We start from the raw sequence: 17,943 nt of genomic DNA, 5'->3' as shown, positions 1-17,943 counted from the left end.
GGCGGCTTTATGCAGATGAGGGGGCGGTGCCTGCATGTTGATAATCTGGGCCCGCTGCCGACGCTGCTGGGAGCCTAGCGGTCCCGCTGCGGTTTGGGCTGAGGTGGCATCTTTCTTCCACTACCACCCCTCGTCCCTAGGTCCCTGTCCTCCGAGGAACGCCCTCGACCTTTACCTTCACCCATTTCCCCCTCCTCCTCCCCGCGCCAGGGACCCCGTATCCGAACATCTGCACTCGTGCAGCCCCCCGCGTTTCGCCCCTCCCGCCGCCAACCCTGCGACCTCCAGCAGCCCGCCCCCGCGGGCCCGATCCTGCCTGGCGGCTCCCGCCGCAGCCTGCTCAGCCTTTCCGCTCTCAGGGCTCGCGCCACTACACCCCCCGCCGTCCGCGCCCGGGCTTCCCTGTTCCCAACTCCTCCCGCCCCCTCGGAGCCCCCTCCTCCGCCCTGGCCAGCTGGCATGCAGGTGTCTATCGCGTGTACCGAACAGAACCTTCGCAGCCGGAGCAGTGAGGACCGTCTGTGTGGACCCCGGCCGGGCCCCGGGGGCGGTAATGGAGGGCCTGTCGGCGGGGGGCATGGGAATCCTCCGGGGGGAGGAGGGTCGGGCTCCAAGGCCCGGGCCGCACTGGTCCCCCGACCCCCAGCGCCCCCTGGGGCCCTCCGAGAGAGCACCGGCCGAGGCACTGGCATGAAATACAGGTATGGGGGTGGCCGAGCAGCCCACCCCATCTGCTCCCCTTTCCTGACCCCTGAAGCTTCCTGGGATGCCGCCAGGACTCCCTCAATCTTCACTAAGAAGGTCCCAGCTCATTCCATCTCTTCTTCCCATCACCCGGGTACTCCCTTACTTGGTCCCTCTCTTTGTCTCTGTTGATACCCCTGACTAGGAGAAATCAACTTTACCAAGGTTGACTGATCCTGTCAGAGCCAGGCAATGCTTCTGAGCTTCCCTCCTTAACCCCAGGAGGGCCAGGGATGCACGGCTCTCCAGGCTGGGCCCCGTCTGGGATGGAGTGTCCTTGGGTCGGTGTCCTGGGAAGGGGGGGAGGGAGGAAACAGCTTCTCACTCTGGCCCACTCAGGATGCCTGACCCAGATACTGCCCTCACCTGCCCCAAGGGCCAGGTCTCCTGCAACCTTTCTTGGTGGGGAGGGGAGTGGAGCTCTTGGAAGCATGGACCAAATCTCTCAGCCCCATGCTGAGAGATAGACAGGGGCCTGGTGGAGAAGGTAGACTGAGTTGTCATAGACTTTCTCCGAGAACCGCTGGGCTCTCAGAACTTGCATAAGGGAGAAAGGGAGGGGCTCCTGCTTGAGAGTGAACAGAGGTCCCTGATCCGACCTGACTCTTGTCACTTGAGAAATTTGATCTCCTCTGTGTGTTGGCTCTGACTGAGAAGCTGAGCCAACTACCTGGGTGAGGAAGCCATGGGAGGAGGGGGCTCTCTGGGTCAGAGACAGACTCCACAAGCCCACAGGAGTGGAGGGAGCAGACAAAGAAAGAGGGAGAACTGGCCTTTCCTGTCACACTCCCCACCCAGGTGTCCTACCTGCCTTTGGGGGGCCCATCTGCTTACCCTGCCCAAGGAGCCCTGCCTGTCTGAGTGCCTAAACCTGACTTGGTTTACCCCCCTTCCACCGCAGCGTCTGCCCTTCAGTGTAGCACTCTTTATCTGCGGGTCTGTTTCCACAAACTCATCACCATCAGCCTGTCACATTCCTCCCAACCCCAGACTCCACACATCCCAGAGATGACTCAAACACAAAGACCCCACCAGGAGAAATACAAACCAGGCAGCAACAGAGGCTCTGGACGTTGTCTCCAGAGTCACTTACGCTCGGGCCGTAGCACTGCCCAACTTGGTAGGCCCACTGGGTCTAGTTCCTTTGGACTGAGCTGCCTAAGGGCTTCTGATTCTGGAAGGAGAGGAGCTGGGGGCTGATTATCTCTGTCTTTAATGGAGGTTCCACCCCTTCCTGCTGCTTCTGTATCCTGCAGGAACCTAGGAAAGTCTGGTCTTCGGGTCTCCTGTCTTGGCTTAGGTGAGTTGGAAAGCAGAGGGATTAAGGGAGGGGGCATTTGTGGCTTCCCCCCCCCCCCCAGTGGTCACGTGCCTGGCTTCTCTCTCGCAGGCACCTGGGTCACGTTTGGTTCTCAAATCTCGGATGAGGTATAAGTGATGGGCCCTAGAAGCTGGGTGAGGGGGTGTGAGGGAACCAGAGAAGAGGGGAGTGGACTTGGAGAGGGGTTTGGACCACAAGCACGGGGAATGGCGGGCCTGAGGCTGGAGGGTGGCGCCGGGGCCAGGTGCAGTGGGGCTGGGCTGCAGAGGGAGGTCACCGAGGGCAGGGGTTGGTCTTCAATTCTTTCTGTCACCTCCCTAGACAGCAGAAGACGTGCTGACAGTGGCCTATGAGCACGGCGTAAACCTGTTTGACACAGCTGAAGTGTATGCAGCTGGGAAGTAAGGACTGGGGTGAAAGAGCCAAGTTACATCTGGAAGGCTAAGAGAACATCGGGGCTTCTTATTTTCTCTCTAGAGAACCCTGGGAACTCTGTGAACGCTAAGTTCCAACCTTTCGGCTTCAACCTCGAAGCACTATGGGAATTGTAGTCCCAACATCAGTCCCTCTTCAGTGTAGAGCACAAAGGGCATTCTGGGCAGTTCAAATAAAATAAAACCAACAAACATATCCTGGGCATCAGTTATATGCTGCAATGTGAGGATTGCAAAGCTGGATTTTCACACATCACATACCTATGGCTTCATGCTGGGTCCTCCCAAACCTAGCCCAAGCCTAGGATGACCTTCCCCCCCTCCTTCTTCATCTGGCAAATTCTCCTGCTCATCTTCAAGGCTTGGCCCAATGTCACCTCCTCCGAGAAGCGTTTGCCCAGCTCCCCAAATTGGCCACCACCGACCTCAGCTCCCAAAGCACTTTATAGTGCCCTCTGACCCACCATCTGTCAATTACTGGTTTACTAGCCATGTTCGCTGCTCAACTGGGGGGCTCCTCCTTCCACGGAACTTGTCTTGCTCTTGCCCATGTCACCTAGGTACCTACACAGAGCCCAGCCCAGAGCAGACACTGCTCATGGGATGACAACAGGCCCTCCCAACGCTCATGGTCAAAGTGGTTAAACAAACCAAAACACAGGGAGATATGAAACGTTAAGTAACAGGGAAACTTCGGTAACCGCCCGCCGTAACAACTTAAGACCTGTCACAGGTTAGCGTATAATTACGTGCCAAAGAATTGAGCCAGTAGGAGCTACGGAAGGAGACGGAGAAGGGCTGAGCACAGACTGTGGCAATCAGAGAACATTTTCAATAAATTGAAGCGGAATCCAAGCTAAGCTTTGGAGGATTGGTGGGATTTCGCAGAGACTCCATGAAGGGGGAGGGCAACGCCAATGGTTGGAACCAGAGCAGACAATGGGGCGTCCTCCCCACTTCACTAGTCTGTCCTGTCCCCTCATATTCTATCCCTTCGACACCCAGAACAGAGCTTGGTACATAGTTGATGTACAATTGATATTTGCTGAATGAATGAAAAGTATATGACCACACCCCAAGTTCTGGGAGCCCTTCTTATTTTGTCCAGGATGGAGCTGACAGCCTAATGGGCACCTGGTCCATGGTCCACTTTACTAGAGAGGAAATGGGTTGAAGGGAAGGGTGGGGGAGGAGGGGAAGGAACTGATCCACCTCGGAGGGGTCAGTGTTTCCCACATTGGCTTTCTTCTAGTGCTGAAAGAACCCTTGGCAACATCCTCAAGAGCAAAGGATGGAGGTGAGACCGTGCGTGGAGGGGTTGCTGGGGAATGGTCATCCAGAATCCCTTGTCTTGCTTCACACTTCTTCTCTTTTTCCAGGAGATCAAGCTATGTCATCACCACCAAGATTTTTTGGGGAGGACAGTAAGTGGCTACCACACTCTATTTGGGGAGAGCTACAGAGAACGTGTGAAGGTGCACGGGAGAGGTGTGGGTACAGCTGCCACCCGAGGTCTGCAGCCTGCCCGTGAGGACCTGTGCAATCCCAGGAACTCGTGATGCCAGGCCTGCCCTGCTCCCCTGTCTTTGTGACACCTCGTCTTTGACTTCCCTTTTCCTGCAGGGCAGAAACCGAGCGAGGCCTGAGCCGCAAACACATCATCGAAGGTGAGAGTTAGGGTCTGGGAACCCAAAGTGGCTAGGTACAGAAGCCAGAAGAGTTGGGAATATCCTCTGAACCTTTGAGTTGGAGGCTTTGAATAGGGGAGCTGGGAGTAAGGTGGCCACGGCAAGGGGGTAATGTCTGAATCCTGAGCAAAGGGAAGCTGAAGTACTTACCTTTGTCCCCCCATCCCTGCCCCAGGCTTGCAAGGATCCCTGGAACGCCTCCAGTTGGGATATGTGGACATCGTCTTCGCCAATCGCTCAGACCCCAATAGTCCCATGGAGGGTAAAAGCAGCACCCCCACCCTGGCCATCCTTCAAAACGGCACTTCCTCAAACTCCCAGCAGGAAGCCAGCCCCTGCTTAGGAGGCCTCCCAACCTCCACAGTAGAGGTTCAGACCCCAGGTCTTGGACAGGGGGGGAGATGAAGAGCAGATACCAAATTCTCTGATTACACAGAGACGCCTGGGGTCTTGGTGGGGCAGGCAGAGGTCCACAGATCTGGGGCCCTGGATGCCAGGGGTCTGACAGGGAGGTTCTGTCTCTCCTGTGTGCCTAGAGATTGTCCGAGCCATGACCTATGTCATCAACCAGGGCCTGGCCCTCTACTGGGGGACATCCCGGTGGGGAGCTGCGGAAATCATGGTGAGTGTGGTACCCCACTTCCCGCTGTCCCAGGACAGGTGCCCCCTTTTCACATGGCCACCCCCAAACCCACTCTCCTGGAGGAGCGGGAGTGGAAGAAAGTGGGAAGAGTGCTCTGACCCCGGTCTCTTCCCCGCCCCAACCCAGGAGGCCTACTCCGTGGCCAGACAGTTCAATCTGATTCCTCCAGTGTGTGAGCAAGCCGACCACCATCTGTTTCAGAGAGAGAAGGCGGAGATGCAGCTACCAGAGCTCTACCACAAGATCGGTTCGCAGCCCTCCATCCCTCCCTTTCCCTTGGCCCGTCCGTCGCCTAGATCCCTATCCCCACATCCACTCCTCTTGCCCTTAGGTGTTGGCTCGGTCACCTGGTCCCCTCTGGCCTGTGGCCTCATCACTAGCAAGTATGATGGGCGAGCTCCAGATACCTGCAGGGCCACCATCAAGGTGAGATCTGGGGGCTCAGGATGGCAGGACTGAGCCATCTGGGCAGCTCCAGGCAGTGCTGATTCTCCTCGGCCTCCAGGGCTACCAGTGGCTCAAGGACAAAGTGCAGAGTGAGGGCGGCAAGAAGCAGCAACAAGCCAAAGTCATGGACCTTCTTCCCATCGCTCACCAGCTGGGCTGCACCGTGGCGCAGCTGGCTATCGGTGAGACACTGCCAGCCCTGGACCCCGCGGGGGTCCTCACCTCCTGCCCGGACTCCCCCAAACCCAAGACTGGTTTGTCCCTAGGGAGGACCCTCTTCCTCAGAGACACTTCTCAAGTGTGGGTGCTGAACTGTGGGTGTTCCCCCAACAGTTCTCTTTCTTCTCTCCTCCGGCCCCAGCGTGGTGTCTCCGCAGCGAGGGTGTGAGCTCGGTCTTGCTGGGGGTGTCAAGTGCAGAGCAGCTGATGGAACACCTGGGGGCCCTGCAGGTGAGCTGGGGACTCAGAGGCAAAGCCCATCTCTGTTCCCTTCCTCAGGAGTCAAGGCCTCACCGTCCAACCCAGAATGGGCTTGGGAGGTCAGCCACTACAAAGCCCTCTCACTTCGCAGAGGAGAGAGGTCCCGGGGAGATAAGGCGAGGCTCTTTTCCCGCCACCTGGCTCCGCTGCGCTGCTGCCCTGCCCCCCCCCCAACCCCATGCCCGTCTTAGGTGAGCCAGCATGTATTGTCCCCTCCACCCCTGCCTTCCCCTCCAGGTGCTAAGCCAGCTGACGCCGCAGACGGTGATGGAGATAGACGGGCTTCTGGGGAACAAACCGCAACCCAAGAAATAGTCCGTCGGGGGCGCAGGCACCCGCCGGGAACCACTTTCCCGCCACCGCCTCCCTCCTGCCCCGGATCCCTCCACGCCGCGGCCGCCGCCAGGGAGGCCCCGCCCCCTAACGAGTCCCGGCTTCGAGTAGCGATGCGCATGAACAAAGCCATATCCTCCCGCAGTGGGGCTCGAGAGGGAAAGTAGTGCGCAGCCCCCCCCGCGATGCGCTCCTCCAGGCCTTCTTGCTAATCCCGGGCATGAACCACCGGGCCATCCCCTCTCTGCCCCTTGGTCTCGCTCCCTTCTCTTCTTCCCCTAATCGCCAAGGCCCAGGGGAAAACAATAACAGGGCAGATACAGGAAACATGCAAATTACCTCAAAAGTGGCCCTTGAGATGTCATCAAGGGGTAATAACCTAATAAGCGAGCTGTGATGTCATTTGGGACAAAGGAACTGGGGCTCTTCCGTTATTCGGTACAAAGGAAGCCGGGCTGGTCCTGGCAGAAGTAAACGATAGTCTTTGAGGACCCTGCCTCCCAGCAGAAAGGGGAGGGGCTCAAAACTAGCACCAGTTTCAATACTTGATTCTTGCGGAGAAGGGGGGGGAGATGCTCTGACACAGCACTGACGCGGGTAAGGGGAAGTGTGCTGGTAAAGGGGTTGGGGCGGCTTTGGGGAAAAGTTGGGCTGTGCTTTGCAGGACATGGTGACAGCCTTTAGGTTATGGCGCAGACTGGGGCTGGGATACAAATGTCTGGGGATAGACTTCGGAGCCTGGAGCAGGATTTCCTACCTAGCAGTGGAGGACTGCAGTCTTCCTCCTGGCAATAATCTTAAAGCAATAATACCGGCCCCTCTTCTGTAAGACTTTTCCCAGGGAACTGTAAATAAAATCTCAGCTTGATCCCCACTGCCGGTGTCCGAAATTGCGGGGTTGGGAGGGTAGGACCTCAGTCTCAGATACCTGGCCCTGGCCTAGCTCCCTGCCTTTAGAAAGCCCCAGGGCTTTCTCGCCACCGACTAAGGCATCGTGCTGCTAGTCACTGACAGTCACTGGCCTCACCGAGGACCCAGGTCCCGGATACCCCAGTCCCTGGGTCCCCAATTTTCTTCCTTCCTTCAGTCACCACGTGTCTTAGAGCCCAGAGATCTGGCTTCATAGTTTTGTTGCTCCTCCCTCCGACACCCTTGCCTTTGTTTTGTTTAAAGTTACATTAGCCACACTTCTTGTCCTGTGCTTCTCATTTCCCTTTTCCTGATACCCACACATACGCCCAGGAACTCTCTGGGTGGTTTTGTTGTGGCCGAGTGGGAGGGGCCAATCTGAGGTTGAACTATTTGGCGAACAAGAGGTAAGATGCAAACTGGCCTATGGTTGAGATGACATGGAGGGAGGGAGGGAAAGGAGTTATCATAAAGGAAAAAGGGAAACCAGTTAAAGATCAGCCGTGAGGGTGGCAGAAAAGCAGACTGAAATGCGATCATGTCAGACACGACCCCTAATCTTCCTCCAAAGGACTCTGAGTTCCCTGGGACACAAAGTGGGTGGAAAGTTACAAGCTTTAAAGATCACAACACAGGGGAGGATGGGCTCTGTCTTCCTTAAAATACAACCTCCCCATCTCCCTTCTACCCATCCTCACCCTTCCTTGATCCTGAAGCTGAGAGAGCAGCTTAAAACCAATTTCCAAAAAGAGAAAAGTCAGCAGCCTGCCATTCACTGGCTAGCAGCCAACCGGATCAACTAATGAATACTTCCATCCACTCCTCACATCTCCCACTCGTTTGGAAGGCTGCGGAGGAAACAAGAAGGTAAAATGTATGACTAAACTATGATTAGTTATTCTGTAACAAACATACAAGAATTCATAAATTCAAAATAGTATTCTCTTTAAATGGTTACTTTGGAGGACTCCTCCTTTATTTTAATAGAAACGTCTCCCCCCCTTGTTCAAAACATTAAAAAAATAAGTCCTCTTACGCGTTACCTTCAGAGGCTGTTTGCAAAGCCCTCGTAAGAAACCTTCCCTCATCGTCACACCTCATTTACCATATTTATCACCCACCTCATTCATTAACTTAACAAGTATATTTATTGATTGAGTCCCACTCTGGTACGGGGATACAGTGGTGAACAAAACCGGTCTCACAACAACCTTTGTGGAGTTTACACATGGGAGAGACAAATCTGCAAACACAGGTTGCAGTTGTCCAAAGTCCAGAGGCAAGCGCGGGCTGCTACCAGAGTCTATAGGGGGCATCTGGCAAGGTGAGGCTACACTCAGCGGTGAAGCATCAGCGGTGTTAATAAGGTGAAGGCAAGAGGGCTCCGGGCAGCGTGCAGAAGGGAACATGCACGCAGAAGGTCTCCAAAGCCAGAGGGTGCAAGGAGAGCATGGAAGCAGAATGGGAGACATGGGTAGTTCAGAACATACAAGACCTAATCGGGCACCTTGGAATATTATTTTTATCCTAAGGGCAATAGGAAACCATCCATATCGGTTATTCAGTGATATATATAAATCACCCCCCCCCAATTTAGTGGCTCGAAACAACTTTTTAAAACGTTATCCCCCTGCCCCCATTATTCTGTGGTTTGCCTGGTTCCTCTGCTCTTCTCACCTGGGCTCACTCGTGTGGCTGGATTGAGCTGGCAGGTCAGCTGAGCCGGGACATCAGCTGGCCTCACGGCTACATCGGGCCATTGGCTGGGACTCCTCAGTTCTCCATGTAGCCTCATCTGCTAGTAAATTCCCTTACATAATAGACTCAGGGCAGGGATCCCAAGGGATGAAGGCAGAAGCTGCAAGGCCTCTGGCGGGCCGTGCCCCAGAACTCACACAACATCACTTCTGCCACTTTCTGTTAGTCACAGGAAGTCACGAGGTGAGCCCAGATTCCAGGGAAAGGGAAACAGACCCCAATTTTTGACGGGAGAAGCAGCAAAGTTGCATGGCATAGGAATTCGGGGCTACTATGCTAAAGGAATGGCAATGGGTGGTAGGACCCCATTGTGGCAGGACCGGGTTGGGCTTGAGATCTGGAAAGATCAGTGGTGATCTGGTGAAGAGGCTTCTACCAGGGTCCAAGCAAGAGATGATGGCAGCCTGGACTGGCATGGCATACTGTAGGTGGAGAAAAGTCGGTGGATCAGGGAGATATTTAGGAGGCAAAATGAACAGGGCTTGCTGAGAAGTTGGTAAAGGAAGGTGACATTTGGGGGGGGGGTGCATCAAGGATGACACTTTGGTTTCTGGAGCTGGGTAAAGAAAGAGGTGGGAGACGCTGCAGATGTGGACTTGGGACAGGGAGATCATCACTTTGGGTTCCTGAAGACAAACAAGAAAGGAAGGTCTGGAGCTTAGAGAGACTTTGGCTGTCAAACACTTTGGGAGCATTCATATAATCACATCTACCCTAAAAGTTTAAGATGTAATCATCAACCAAAGATATTAAAAGATGTGAGAATGGGGTGCCTGGGTGGCTCAGTTGGTTAAGGGTCTGCCTTCAGCTCGGGTCATGGTCTCATGGTTTTGTGGCCTCAGGGTCTCAGGATTGTGGGATTGAGCCCCAAGTCGGGCTCCCTGCTCAGCAGGGAGTCTGCTTCTCCCTCTCCCTCTGCCCCTCCCCCTGTTCATTCTCTCTCTCTCTCTCAAATAAATAAAAGATCTTAAAATAAGTAAATAAAAGAAGATGTGAGGAGACCTCTGAGCAACATTCCAAAGAGAAATTGCCAAAAAGTTTTGAATTATGACAGCATCTTTGGCATAAGTAGATAGCTTCCCCCATGTGACCGTGAAGACAACACAACTCGGAAGTTCTGAACTATTTGTTTTCAAATAATGGTATACCTCCTTGCAAAAGATTATCCATTAGGGTTGTAGCAATCTAGTTAAATAAACAAAACCAGCTCTACATTGCCTGTTAAAGCCAGCAAATGCCATGTGCATAGAGAAGCCCACCTTGTATTGACCCAAAGAGACAAATGTTGGGTACTGAGGAGCGAACATAATATAGGCTGGGGGCACAGGATAAAAGCATCTAACACACCCTGTTTTCTGTGGGCCAGGCCCTGTTGTAAGCACCTTACATATAGAAGCTCATTTAGTCCTATTATTACCCACATTGTATGGATGAGGAAACCAACCAGCCCAGAGGAGTTAGGTAACTTGCTCGGGGTGTCACAACTCCTGAGAGCTGGAGGCTAGGATCTGACCTCAAGCCAGCTGGCCATAGAGTCTGCCCTATTACCGTCTACAACAGAACCTGGGCTACAGGAGAGGAGGGTGAGGAGGCAGCTGGAGGTGGGTGTGGTACCACGAGGGAATGTGGGCTGTGTGTTATGTCCTGTTTACCTGTGGGGCAAGTCAGACCCCTGAGTCAGAGCTCAAGTTGGGCTGCTTTGCTGAAACCGTCATGGTGTGTGGGTGTCCAGGCCTGACTACTCCGGAAGGAAAGGATTCCCAGCATTCCTGGGAGGAAGGCCATCCATGGTCCCAGCATCTAGGTGCCTCCATAGGCTGAGATGTCAGCTGAGAGGTGAGCAGTTTGAGAATGAGTTTGGGAAGCTGGCCTTACGAGAACCCAGGGAAGGCGTGTATAATAAAGCGAGTTGAGGGCTGCATCCGTGCCAATTTCCAGCAGCCCACTAAAGATTGGGCAGAATGGGCAGTGCCATCGGCTTAGGCGGTCTGTCTGGGTGGGCCTGTGAACAGAGAGTGCACAACTAAACCCACAGGCCGGGCGGGCGGCGGAGACCCGAGGGCTGGGGGGCTGCAGGGGCCTGGAGATTTGCACACAGACTCAAGGAGCGCCAGCTCGGTGTTGGGGGATGAAGGAAGGCGCGGAGCGCGCGAGGGGCGGCGAGCCTCCCACCAGCCCGCTGGGCAGTCGCTGGCATCCCTGGCTTCGCGCCTCCACCGCCCCCACGCGTGCCGCGGCGGGGAGCGGCCTGACGGCAGCGTGACGCCTCGAGGGGCGGGCTCTCGCTATTAAAAGGGGTCAGAAGCCGCGGGGCCCGCCCCAGGAGCCGACCCAGCCACGAGGAGGGCCGGCTCGTCCGCCGAGTTCGCAGCGGACACCATGCAGCTCCTAGTGAGGGTGCCGTCTGTTCCGGAGCGGGGCGAGCTGGACTGCAGCATCTGCTACCGGCCCTTCAACCTCGCGGGCCGCGCGCCCCGCCGCCTGCCCGGGACGGCGCGCGCCCGCTGCGGCCACACGCTCTGCACCGCGTGCCTGAGCGAGCTGGCGGCGCGCGGCGACGGCGGCGGGGCGGCCGCGCGCGTGGTGCGCCTGCGCCGCGTCGTCACGTGCCCCTTCTGCCGCGCGCCCACGCCGCTGCCGCGCGGCGGGGTCATGGAGGTCTCGGTGGACCCGGACTTGTGGTCGCGGTTGCAGGAGAGGGCGCGAGCCGAGCGCAAGCCGGATGAGGCGGGCGGCCCGGTCCCGGGAGGCGGCGACGCCGACGATGAAGAGGAGAGAGAGGAGGGGGCGGGACCCAGGAGCGCGGGCTGGCGCGCGCTCCGGCGGCTGTGGGAGCGGGTGCTAGCGCCGGCGCGCCGCTGGCGGCGGCCGCTGCCTAGCAACGGTGAGGGGCCGGCGGAGGAGGCGGCGGGGTAGCTGGCGAGGTGGGGGGGTGCCCGGGATCGCCGGGGGACGGTGGGAGGGGGTGCTCGGGATCGCCGCGGGAGGCTGTGGGGACCGGGAGGCGAGGTGGGACCGTGGGGGAGGCTCTGGGGGCCGGTGTGGGGGCGCTCGGGGAGGTGGCGGGGTGGGGGGCGCCCGGGATCGCCGGGGGAAGCTCCGGGCGCCGGGGAGTTGGCGGCGTGGGGGGGGGGGCGCCCGGGATCGCCGCGGAGGGCTGCGCGGGCCGGAGGGCGAGGTGGGGCCGTCGGGGGATGCGGCGGGGGGACTGCGGGGTCTGGGGTTGGGGTATGGGCGCCCGGGATCGCCGGCCCGGCCGCATCGTTCCGCTGACACTGACCCTCCCTGTTTCCCGCAGTGCTGTACTGTCCGGAGATGAAGGACCTGGCTCGCATGAGCCGCTGCACGCTGTGACCGCGGAGCCCGAAAGACGCGGCGGAAGGAAGGTGGGCGCTGCATTCTCGGGTCGCGCTGGAGTGCAGGGGTGAGGCCAAGGCCACCCCGCGCCTGTCCCGGGATTGGCGCTGCTGCGGGAGTTGAGCCTAAGGCAGGAGGGGCCGCCCTAGCGAATGGTCCCCGCACCCGCTGAGCCAGCCTCGCGTCCCCAGGGGGAGAGGCCCCGGGATGGTGGAGACGGGTCCGCATTCCCGTGGGAAGGACAGTGTGTGTGTCCTTAGCTGTGACTTTGGCTTTTGTCCAGGGCAGCTCTGGCCAGCGGGAACAATAGGGCCCATTCTAGCAATTCTGTGTCAGTGGTTTGAAAATTTTTAAAAGAACGGAAGGGAAGAGGCCGATTTTTGTGTCCTGTTACCATCACTTCTTCAGCACGTTAGAGAGTTGAGAAAAATAAGTGTTTTTCTTTTTTTCCAGTGCTGGTATGCCTGTCTCCCCAGACGGGTAATGTGTTCCTAAAATGATTGAGATGCCTCTGTGCCTCGCTTCATTTCACAATCTCCCTTCAACCTGTGAGGGCAGGTATCACAGGGTCCAAAAGGCATTCATCTGAGGCACCTAATTAGGGCCAGTCAGGGATAGGAAAGCCATTTGGCACAGGCACCACATTTTAATCTTTTGATATTATCTACCCTCTTCACAATCACAAGGAGAGCATGGTCACTACTGAAGAAAGATGCATATCCTACAGTTAATTTTTTTTTTTTTTTTTTTTTTTTTTTTTGGTAGAGAGAGCACTCAGGGCGGGAGGGACAGGAGAGGGAGAAAGAGGAGCTCAGGCAGGCTCTCTGCTGAGCACGGAGCCTGACCTGGGGCTCAATCTCAGCCCCCTGACATCCTGAGCACAGCTGAAACCGAGTCAGAAGCTTAATCCACTCAGGCGCCCCTTATCATACAGTTTTAAACTCGTGCCCCGTAGCTGGACATCTTCTCTCGTGTGCCATGGATTCTGTTTCAAAGTCCTGTAAGTACCTTAGGCCGGTATAGTTGTAGTCCGGCAGCGTCAGCAGCATCACTGGAACTACAAAATCTCAGGATTCCACCTCCGACTCGGGTTTCAACAAGAACCCGAGGGGATCTGTATGCTCGTAAGCACTGAAACAGCACTGACTCAGGTCCTGGACTTGCTAGGATGTCACCTTCTGCGGGTGGGATGTTTAAAACAGTTGGGATAAAGGATGTAAATTTTATTGGAGGTCGTAAAGGGACGTTCTGTTGCTGAAGAAATCTTTGTGTGTGTAGTTTATTATGTGACATTTTCCAGAGTTAAAATGTGAATTTATGGAGTATAAACCTCAATTTTTACAACCATATCTTGGCATTTTCCTGTGCTTGTCTCAGCTTCAATGTTCCCTCCTGGGGGAGGCCTTTCTCAGTATTCCACCGAGCGTAGCCCCCTCCCTCACAGGTGCCGTTCCAGAATGCCTTCGTTTGTTTTCTGGGAGGATGTGTTTTGTGGGTGTCAGCGCGGTGAGAGCCGTGACTGCCTTGTGACTTGTATCTCCCGGCTGAACAGTAGTGTTTGGTGTGTACTATGTACTCAATAAACGTCTGTTGGATCTCGCTCTCCGGTTTGGGTGTGATAGCCTCGACAACTAAGCGTCTGGTCCCCACCGCTGAGAAGCTCTGGTGGGGAACACCTGTCAAGGAAGTATCTAGCAGTACAGATATGAGCCCCTACCGCAACTCTTCAAAAAAAAAAAAAAAAAAAAAGGTGCTCTGCTGCGTCCTGGGGACTGCACGTGCGGAGCTGTACTGACCTCTGCTGACTCTTGGGGGAACTAGGCAACTGGAAAGTGGAAAAGATCCCAAAGGGATGAACAGGAGGCTGTTGAGAATCTTGCCAGGCACCCTCCCACCTCACCTCTGTCCAGTAAGCCCTGCCATGTCTCGGATCTCAACCTGAGGACCGTGTGGGCGTCCCGAGGCTCAGCCTCCACCTCCACATTGGGTTCTTCACGTGCGGGGTGGGGCTGGAGAAAGAGCCTCGGAGTCTTAGTTGATCCAAGAGAAAAAAAAAAAAAAAGAAATAGGAAGTCACGAGATTAAAAAAAGAGAGGAAGCTGGATGACGTGGAATGTCAGAAAGCAATCCCCTCTCTTTCCTTATCCCTCCCCTCCACCAGAGAACCCCCGCACTCAAAAACAACAGAGCACACAGAAAGGAAAGTATAATTTATATGTACAACCAATACACCTGATACAGAAGAGGGGTTGGGACAGCCCAGGAGTGGGTGTGAAGAGACCGGGAAAGGGGCAGCGAGAATGTGAAGGGGCAGCGAAGAGGAAGTGGGGGGTTCGCCATGCAAACTGCCACTCTCCCCGGCCCCTCCTGGGGAGGAGGACGTGTCCATGACTCCCCAGCCTGCCCTCCACTATTTTGTTCTGGTCCCAAAGGCAAGGCAGTCCCCCGACTACACCCCCTGCCTGATGCACTCAAATTCAGTCCGTATCTAGGCCTTCAGGAGGGAGGGTAGAAGTGCTCCAAGGACCTGAGCCCCAGGGCTGGGGGCTCCCCCACTTCTGGCCTGTAGCATTTTCTCCCACCCTTTCTAGGTTACCTGGGTCCCTAGAACAGATTGGGGAGCTCCTCTTTGGCTTGAGGGAGTGTCGCCCAACCATCACGCTCTGTGGGGGGGGGGGCCTTGGTCCCTGGGGAGGGGGCAGATCCCCAACACAAGATGCTGGTACGCAGGAGGTAACTGAGCCGGCGAGCGGCGCCTTTATTCTGAGGCTGAACAGCAATTGACTCCCTCCCTCGTAACTGCTCCCCCCTCCTTTTGGGGAGAGGTAGGGGAAGGAAACATGCAGCCCCCCTCCTCTTCCCTTCCTCCCTCTCTAAAGTCCCGTCCTCTCTTCAAAGCTCTTTTCCCCACCAAGGTTCCTAAAGGCCAGGCGGCTACTCCGCCCTCTGACGGAGCTCGTATTGCAGGAGTAATGACGGGGGAGGCTCCACCTCTTCCCTCCCCCCAACCACTTCTTGGGAAGCCGCGTGTGTTCGCCGGGGGATAAAGATACTTGGAAGACCCTGCTTCACCGCCTCCCACCCAGACCTCTTCTCACCAGCACGGTCTTCAAAGCGCGGTGGGAAAGGTGCATGGGAGTGGAGAGAGACAAAGGGCCCTTCTTGAAGAGAGGAGTCGCAGAGAGGGGCAGAGGGGCTCCTAGCCCAGAGGTGGCCCAAGGGGTGGGGAAGGTGGAGGACTGGCAGCAGGTCCCAGAGCCGGAGCTGGGGGTCGGCCTCGGGCACGGGGCCTGGGTGATGCGCAGGCCTGGGATCCGGTCAGTCGTCTATACAGATCACCTCCCCGGCTCGGGGCTCCTTCCGATCCAGCCCGTCTGACACCAGTGCTCCCACCATTTCCTTCTCCTTCTTCACCAGCACTGGAGGGCCGTTGGTGGCGGCTGTTCAGGAAGGGGGTAAGGAAGTGAATCCCGGCTTCACTCCCAAACGTTGCCTCCTGACCACAGCGTGTTAGTGCTAGGTTACCTCCTGCCACTGCTAGTTCCCAGGGCGGCAGGGGTGGGAGGAGCAGGGCGAACCCCAGTCCCTAAGAGTCCCCCGTGCCCATGATAGACCCCCTGTGCCGACTCTCACCATACCCCCCTTCCTGATCTCTGATTCTCTCCCCCCGAGGTAACACAAACGGGGGAGACTGGGGGGAGAGGTACCTAGCCCCAGAGCCACTGACACGCTCGGTGGCACTTTGGACAGTGGGAATGGAAGAAAAGTGAGGGCGGGAAGAACAAAGCTCAGCACGACTCCGTCCCGTAGAACGGTAGACACTTTGCAAGGACATGAGATGGGCAGTTAAAGGGGGGCTGGGCAGGGCCGGATCTCGGAAGGGGGAGATGGGAAGAGCAGGGAGTGGGCAGTCCCCAGCTGACCTGTGATGAAGGAGCCTGCAGGCATCTGGCTGTAGTTGGCGCCTGCGGCGGCCAGGGCCCCGACGGGGGCGGCGCTGAAGGCCGCCCCGTACCCCGGAGGCGTAGCGTAGGGCCCCGGGGGGAAGGCCTGGAGGAGAGAGCAAGCCCACGTGAGAGGCTCCGAAGTCTAAGAGAAAGCAGCTGAGAGAAACGGGTCACGCTCCAGAATTCCCGAGGGGGTCACATACAGGCAGGGAGACTCGAGGGTGAGGAGTGGGTCCCAGCAAGTCGTTTCTGCACACCGTCTAGAGCTGCCGGAAGCGTGCGTGTGGGGGCCGGAGGAGGACCACCAGGGACCACTGGAGTTAGGGGGAAAGAGGGTTACCGGTGTGGGGTGAGGCTCCGTGCCCTTGCTGGCCAGCCGGCTGAGGATGCTGCGCTCGGACATCTGCAGGCGGGCTGCGATGGGGGGTATTCGGGACAGCGTGGCCGGCAGGCGGGTCACGTCCGCCTTCATGTCGCTCAGCAACTCCTCCAGCTGGTTCAGAACTGGGGCCCGGGCCACGGAGAAAGAAGGGCAAGAGAAAGACAGGGAAAGGGAGAGATGGAGCCAGGAAACGACGAGGCGTCAGAGGGACAGACACAGTCAGAAAAAGGGAGAGAAAGAGGGGTGGGGAAGAGAGTGGGGGGGAGGAGATGGGGAGAGGAGGACAGAGAAGTCAAAGAACCAGAGGCCAAGAAAATGACAGAAGGAGACAGAAAGAGCGACTCAGGGGAGAAAAAGAAGAGTCAGAGACCAGATGAGCAGAGGACAGATGGAGAAAGAGGACAGGACACGGGAGGCGGGGGGACATTGGAAGACATGGGGCGGGGGGTTGTCAGAACATCCCATACTGCAAGAGTGACATTTTTTGGGGGGGGGGGATGATGGGGAGGAAATAGTCAGGAGACGTGGGAGGTGGTAAGTGGTATCAAAGATTTCAGGAGTCAAGGTTTTAATATGTGAGGGGGAGGGAGGTTAGAGGGTCAGCATTCTAGATTCAGGGAATTGGAACAGGAATCAAAGGGGCCAGGAGTCAGTCACTAGTCAGACAGGATTAGATGGTTAGAAGGCTCTGGAGTCCAATCTATCATCATCAGGGGAAGAGGGTTTGGGAGAAAGGGTTGGAGGTCAAAGGGAAGTTTCAGGGGGTAGGGTCACAGGGTGGGACGGGGGGTAGTTTCTGCCTGGTGGGGTGAGCGAGACGGGGAGGGGGACATGATTTGTGGGATCGGGGGTAAGGATTTGGGGGACTATATGCAGGCCACGGCCCCGGAGAGGGTGCTATTAGCAGTATGGCAGGCGTGTGGGTCAACGAAGAAGTTCCGCCCTGTGGAGGGGACGCGGCACAGTCTCACGGAGTCTGGGCAAGGGGGGCAGGTCCCTCTACTGGGCGCTGGTGTGAATGCCCTTAGGCAGATGAGGGCCGGCTTGCACAAACCCAAGAGGCTAAAAACCATGGGGTGGCCGGGTGGGTCAGGGTGGGGGCAGAGGTCAGAGGGGGGTGGTTCAGAGGGTAAAGGGGTCAGAGGGGTGGGAAGATTTTGAGGGGTGCGGGGTGAAGACTTACGCAGCGTTGTGGGCCCTCCCCCGCGCGGGGCCGCCGCGGCCCTTACCCTTGTGCAGGACGGCGTTGGCCGGCTTGTTCCCCGCCAGCGACTCCTTGGAGAGGTGCTGGTGGCTCTCGGCCAGGCATTCGGCCTCGGCGAAGCGGGCGTGGAGGGCCATGGCGGGGTGCGCCGGCTCCTGTGATAGGTTCAGGTAGGCCGCCCGCCGAAGCTGCTCCTCGATCACCAGCGCCTGCTCCAGGAGCTGAGGGCCCGGCGGGAGGGGAGGGGGAGTGTGGGCATCTGCCAGGGCGGGGCCAGAGAACCGGGGGGGGGGGGG

The 17,943-nt window shown here is 57.2% G+C and overlaps 3 protein-coding genes across 4 annotated transcripts in view; 2 read left to right on the top strand and 1 right to left on the bottom strand.

Annotated features, from left to right (window-relative positions):
• On the top strand, positions 1–6,964 carry KCNAB3 (potassium voltage-gated channel subfamily A regulatory beta subunit 3). Of its 2 annotated transcripts, none has more exons than XM_040629981.1 (14): positions 1–701; positions 2,001–2,044; positions 2,135–2,172; positions 2,387–2,466; positions 3,752–3,796; positions 3,879–3,923; positions 4,123–4,166; positions 4,363–4,449; positions 4,724–4,809; positions 4,957–5,077; positions 5,162–5,256; positions 5,336–5,459; positions 5,611–5,727; positions 5,995–6,964. In XM_040629981.1, the coding sequence occupies exons 1-14, from the start codon at positions 460–462 to the stop codon at positions 6,255–6,257; spliced, it is 1,431 nt and encodes a 476-aa protein (XP_040485915.1). In that variant the 5' UTR covers positions 1–459; the 3' UTR covers positions 6,258–6,964. The 2 variants fall into 2 exon arrangements, with proteins under 2 accessions (XP_040485915.1, XP_040485917.1); XM_040629983.1 differs by having other exon boundaries at positions 5,639–5,727; positions 5,995–6,198.
• A 4,172-nt stretch (positions 6,965–11,136) lies between these two features.
• On the top strand, positions 11,137–13,715 carry RNF227 (ring finger protein 227). Its single transcript, XM_040629980.1, has 2 exons — positions 11,137–11,641; positions 12,056–13,715. The coding sequence occupies exons 1-2, from the start codon at positions 11,137–11,139 to the stop codon at positions 12,109–12,111; spliced, it is 561 nt and encodes a 186-aa protein (XP_040485914.1). The 3' UTR covers positions 12,112–13,715.
• Positions 13,716–14,309: 594 nt separating this feature from the next.
• The window catches only part of LOC103660481 (chromodomain-helicase-DNA-binding protein 3), a 25,248-nt gene continuing 21,614 nt past the window's right edge, over positions 14,310–17,943 (bottom strand). Inside the window, 4 exon segments of the mRNA XM_040629979.1 lie at positions 14,310–15,554; positions 16,038–16,164; positions 16,402–16,565; positions 17,673–17,868. Coding sequence (XP_040485913.1) covers positions 15,433–15,554; positions 16,038–16,164; positions 16,402–16,565; positions 17,673–17,868 — 609 coding nt within the window. The 3' untranslated portion in view covers positions 14,310–15,432.

This window comes from Ursus maritimus, unplaced genomic scaffold (genome assembly GCF_017311325.1).
Source record: "Ursus maritimus isolate PB19 unplaced genomic scaffold, ASM1731132v1 scaffold_14, whole genome shotgun sequence".
NCBI lineage: Eukaryota > Metazoa > Chordata > Mammalia > Carnivora > Ursidae > Ursus > Ursus maritimus.
This window is presented reverse-complemented; position numbering and strand designations above follow the sequence as displayed.